General features: G+C 46.8%; 1 protein-coding gene across 3 annotated transcripts in view; it reads left to right on the top strand.

The window, feature by feature from the left end:
• Positions 1–5,462, top strand: part of Thrb (thyroid hormone receptor beta) — a 239,898-nt gene that overhangs the window by 220,081 nt on the left and 14,355 nt on the right. For all 3 annotated transcript variants that reach the window (XM_023718510.1, XM_004634188.3, XM_004634187.2), the window contains one exon: positions 3,604–3,750. In XM_023718510.1, the coding sequence (XP_023574278.1) occupies positions 3,604–3,750 (147 nt within the window). The remainder of the gene's footprint in view (positions 1–3,603; positions 3,751–5,462) is intronic.

The following is a 5,462-nucleotide window of genomic DNA, read 5'->3' as shown; positions in this document are numbered from 1 at the left end:
ATTCAGCAGAACGGAAAAATATAAAGTAAGTGTGGGGACACATGAAGTCTGCTGGGCTGGCTCCATAGGTCCATTGAGGACAGAGAGGAAAGGAGTCATGGTGAGTGTTGGAAGCTCCCCATGAGCAGGCCACAGCAAATGGCCCACTGAGCCGACATCATGCCTTCCCCACAGTTCTGTGCTGGTGAGTCCACACACCAGAGACTCATTGCCGGTACCTGACTTGACCAAGTACATACTGGATATAAGGGCAGTGTGTTTCAAGTGGCAGTATACAAGGCTATAGTCAGATATGTACTGTAGTCAGATACTGAATTGCATGCTGTCCTTCTAGGTGGAAAATCCATAGGAAAGTCACAAATAAGGTTGCATTGCTCAGCCATAATTTCTCACACCTGATATAAATATGTATTGATTCATAGATTTTATATATACAAAATCTTTCCTATCCTAGTATCTATTTTCAACAGAAAAGTTTCTGAAGTTATGCCTGAGGGGTTAATGTAAGTTACCATGTTTCTTTACATAATTTCATTTCTTTTTTCAAATCTTTGGACAGGTCCCAGACAATGACTCAAATATCCTACATACCCAGAGACTAGGTGGAAAAAACTAACATCAGCATTACTGCACTGACATTTCCAAAAATGTGGAATTTATCATGTAAATATAAACAGGTTCTACCCCTCAGTATTCACTGAGAAGACCTTAGATTTGGCTGGACTGACACCACATTAAATACTTTATTTCTAAGAAATATTCCCACTATCTAAAATACATATTTTGCATTAACAAGCTATCTTTCCTGAATGTGCGTCCACATTCCTTTTATCAGTTGATCTTGCGGAAAGACTCAGGAAGCAAATGAGCCTCAAGTTGAGAAGACATGATAAGGACCAGCAATGGGGCTGAGGGATGCAGGGAGGAGTAGAAGCCAAAGAAAAAGTAGTAAGACCTTCTCAGTCTAGGCGAAAAGGAGGGCATCACTGCACATCATTCCATCCCTTCTCTCTTCATCTAGAGATGTTGGAGCCTTTGGTGGGTCTGTCATGTCTATAGTGACCCAAAATATTGTTCCTTTGCCGTGAAAACACAACAGGAACTAGATTTCATACACTCAGTCACTGCACCAGGACACACTCAACTATAAGGAACAAAAGTCCTCCCTGATAGTTTGGCAGTCTAAATGCCTGCCTGGCAAGCACAAGGACTCAGGTTTGATCCCTGCTACTACATGCTGTGCTGGCTCCCGAACCCCAGGTGCATCAAGTCAGCCACTGAAACTGGGTGTGGTGGTGCACACTTATAATCCCAGCACTGGAGAGGCTGAGACAGGAGGATCACTGTGAATCAAAGCTGCAGAGCAAGACCCTGTACCAAATAAATAAATAAAAGAATTTTGGGGCCAGCCAGATAGCTCAACAGACTAAAGCACCTGCTTAGACAGAGCACAGTGGGTGGAGTTCAATCCCTGGTGTGCCATGCTGGCCCCACCCCCGGGGCATGATGAGACTGCAATTGAGACTGAGCATGGTGACGCATGCCTGTAATCCCAGTTCTTGGGAGGCTGAACACAGGCGGATCACTCTGAGTCCGATCTCCATAGTGAGACCCTGTAGACCCTGTCCTAAATATATTTTTTTAAATTGTTTTTTAAAAAAGTCCTGCCTGAGGCCAGTTTTATGACTCCTCCCGCAGCCCTTGGGGCCTGCCTGCTTCTGTCTTCCCTTGTGAGAGTCAGAGGCTTCCGTGCTGCTTTCTATGGAAGTGAGGTACAAGCAGGATTGGTGGGAAGAGCCATGCCACTGGGCCTGTCCACGCTGGTACTGCTTGCTGCCAGCGGGTCCTAGGGACACTCATTAGAAATGCAGGTTCTTGGAGGCCCTGCCCTGCTCCACTGAATCAAAAACACTGGAGTAGGGCCCAAAAACCAGGGGCTTCTGGTGCATCAAAAGTGTGGAGGCCAAGATATCAGGCCAGGATCTTGACCTGGGCAGCGTCCTCACTACTCTGTTCCTGAGTGGTTTGGTCCTGGTCCACCCACTTCTAGTGTGAGTTCCTCCTCCATGTCCCCCCTGCTCACTCTCCCCAGCTTCATCTGCTGGGTGTCTAAAAGAGACCAGGCTTTACATTTAAAAAAAAAAAACAAAACAGAGGCCCTGTCCTGGGCATCCCAAGCTGGCCACTGAGACCAGGCGTGGTGGTGCCTCCTGTAATCCCAGCACTGGAGAGGCTGAGACAAGAGGATCACTATGAGCCCGAGCTGCATAGGGAGATGCTGCCCCAAATACATTTAAAAGAGAGAGAAAGAGACCAGGCTTTGTTCAGGTCTACTCACAGTGGCCCTAGGAAAAGGTGACCACCATCAAGCAGATCATGAGGCTGTGTCACATGACACTGTGATCACATGACAGGCACACTTCCTGAACAACAGCTGTGGAGGCCAGCAGGGCAGTGTTAGGAGGAGTAGAAAGTCTACTTCCGGGTCACACAATGCATTCAGGGAGTGAAAGCCTTGCAGTGGAGGCAGGAGATGGGGCTCCTGCGAAGGCTGCTGTGGAGTCAGGGCCACCAACTCCCAGGGCTGGGCTCACCCAGATGTTGTCCCTCCACCTGACCTTTGCTTTGCTGAGCTGTAAACCATGTCTTGTGTGAGGATTACCTGAGAAAGAGCAGTGTGTGCAGGAGCTGATTTGCTAGCAGGCCACAAAATAAACAGTCATTTGTATCCCAAAGATGAGAGAGCATTAGAGAAGACTGCTCCCAACAGTGAGCCCAAGGGGCTAGCAAGAGCAACACCAAGGTGCACATAGAATGTGAGGCTGTGGAGTTGGGTGGCTCTGGGACCTGGGGAACCAGGGTGCACACAGGCCACCTGGGGCCTGGGTCAAAGGCAGATTCTGCCAGCTCAGGTCTGGGGAGGGCCCAGGCGACCCTTGCAGCTGCCCTACCTCTTGGACAGCAAGGCCATGGATGGTTCCTGAGCAAGCAAACAGCAGAGAATGCCCCCAGGATGGTGAACATTAGGGTATTTCCATCTCTGCCTAAGGTCGGCCACATTGGTTGAGCTCAGATCCCTCTGGGAAGCCTTAAGTTTGCCCCTCTCAGTGCCACCTGAGGCCACCTCAAACTTGAGTCCTAGCAGCTGGGCCAGAAGCCAGAAAGCATGCACAGGTGCTGGTTACGAGGTGTCCCTAATCCTGCCCTCACCATACCCACTTCACCCACACACTCACCAGCATGCAGTGCTCTGAAAATGCTTTACCACAGCCACCACCAGCAATGTCACCTGCCTGAGTCCACCCTTCAGGCGCACAGAAGCAGAACATAAATGCCTTCTCCCTTCCTCTTCCTGGCCAGGGCCAATCCTGTGAACAAGAAAGACCCTTGGTGGCCCATAAAGCCAAAACCAAAACCTACTTCCCTACTCAAAGAAATAAACAATGTGAACAAGGTAGAAGTCATGTAGTTTGTTAACAAACAAGGAGGAAATGGGCAACTTGAGCAGATATCAGTCCAGAAGAGATTTTCTGCCACACGAGAATGATGGCAAATCGAACTCCCTTCAGCCTCCTCACTTAAATCTTCATTTCTCCTCCTTAGCCGGAAGACATCGGACAAGCACCGATAGTCAATGCTCCGGAAGGCGGCAAGGTCGACTTGGAAGCCTTCAGCCACTTTACAAAAATCATCACACCAGCAATCACCAGAGTGGTGGATTTTGCCAAAAAGTTGCCTATGTTTTGTGAGGTGAGCTTACTGTTTTTTCCTCTGGCGGTATTTTTCATTGATGTTGCGTCCATTTCCAGGAGTACTGCGTTGTTTATGATTGACTATTCACTAGCAGGACTTAGTCATCTGAAAACAGTGTCAGCACAGTACGGTCACATTTTGTCTCATGTGCGTGTCCCCACTTGCTCTCCTCAGCTACCACTCATCAGCCTGCCCACAGGAGGCCCAGAAAGATCCTTTTGTGTCTGACTCTGAGCCTCAGGATAAAATCCTAGTAACCATATGCAAGTGTAGTAGCATTAAATCCAGTCCCTACGGCAGACCTGCAGGGCAGATTGTGTTAATCCCATTTTGCAGATGGGGTACATTTTGATCCAAGTGATTGAGTTGACTTTTTCAAATGTGGTGCCATGGTTTGAAAACCTAGGTCTATATTTTTTTCCATAATGTATTCCCGCAAAAAAGTCTGTGTAGTTTTCTTTATCCTTAACAATAACATCCAGTAATCGTCACAGAGCAATGCTCTATCATCATCTTTAATCTTTTAACAACTCTTTCTTGCCCTGTCTCCAGTGCAGTGTACAGAGCTCAGCCACCAAAGCTCACACAGATGTTTCCTTGGGGACATTTCCTTCCCCAGTTAGCAGTCCTGTCACGCAGCAGCAGAGGGCACGGGCTCTGCAGGCTGCTGCATGGGTGGGAATCCTAAAGAAGATACTTGGTGTCCTTAACCCTCAAAGTTGTCTTGCCTTTAAAGTGGGAATTGTAATGGTGTCCTGGGCTGCTCGAGGCTCAAATGGGGTCATCTATAAGCACTGTTTGGACAGTGCCTGGGTCATGGTAGTCCATAAATTTTAGAAGCTGGTACTGCTGTTACTTCATCTGAGGCATCCCCAACCTGAAGCACCAGTCATCAGCTCTTTGATCATAGCTCATAAAGACACTCATGAAAGAGGACTAGCAGAACTGCCCCAGAAAGAGGCAGGAATGATGAGATAAGTGTATTTTCAATGGTGGGGAGCATTTTAAGGAAATTAATGCCAATGTATCTTGTATTATAATACTCTTCATTTAAATATTTACTGTCTATTTTGATCACCCCTATCATAAGTGTGCAGTTCATGAACCCATTCCTATAATCAGCATCAAGATCCAGAGACAGAATACTGCTAGCAGCCTACTGTGCCCGACCCCACCCTCAGTGGTGAGACATGCCATTCAAGTGTCCTTCCACTAAATGGCTTTTAGTGACCACACAGTAGTCAAAAAAGTGGGGCTACCATAATTTAGGTTGTTCTCACTGTTTCAGTAATTCACTTCCAATCCTTCACTAATAAGCTACAGTGACCATTCTGGCAACTGAGCTCTGCCCACATCACTAACTAGACATGGAATTTAGGGACCGAGATGATAGACAGATAGATAAATAGATACATAGATTGATAGATAGATAGATGATAGATAGATAGAGAGATAGATAGATGATAGATAGATAGATAGATAGATAGATAGATAGATAGATGACACATAGTAGTTGAAGGCTTTTAATATGCATTGCAGAATTATCCCCAAGGAAGACAGCAGTACAGATACTTGTCTCCCTTCTTGCTAACTCTGAGTGCTATTTTTTATTTTTTGTCAGGTTCACTTTGTTTACTTGGGCCTTTCCAGGTTCTCTCTCTCTCTCTCTCTCTCTCTCTCTCTCTCTCTCTCTCTCTCTCTCTCTCTCT

The sequence above is a fragment of the Octodon degus genome, unplaced genomic scaffold (genome assembly GCF_000260255.1).
Source record: "Octodon degus isolate 3935 unplaced genomic scaffold, OctDeg1.0 scaffold00059, whole genome shotgun sequence".
NCBI classification, from domain to species: Eukaryota; Metazoa; Chordata; class Mammalia; order Rodentia; family Octodontidae; genus Octodon; species Octodon degus.
Note: the sequence above shows the minus strand (reverse complement) of the source record. Positions and strands in the feature narration are given on the sequence as shown.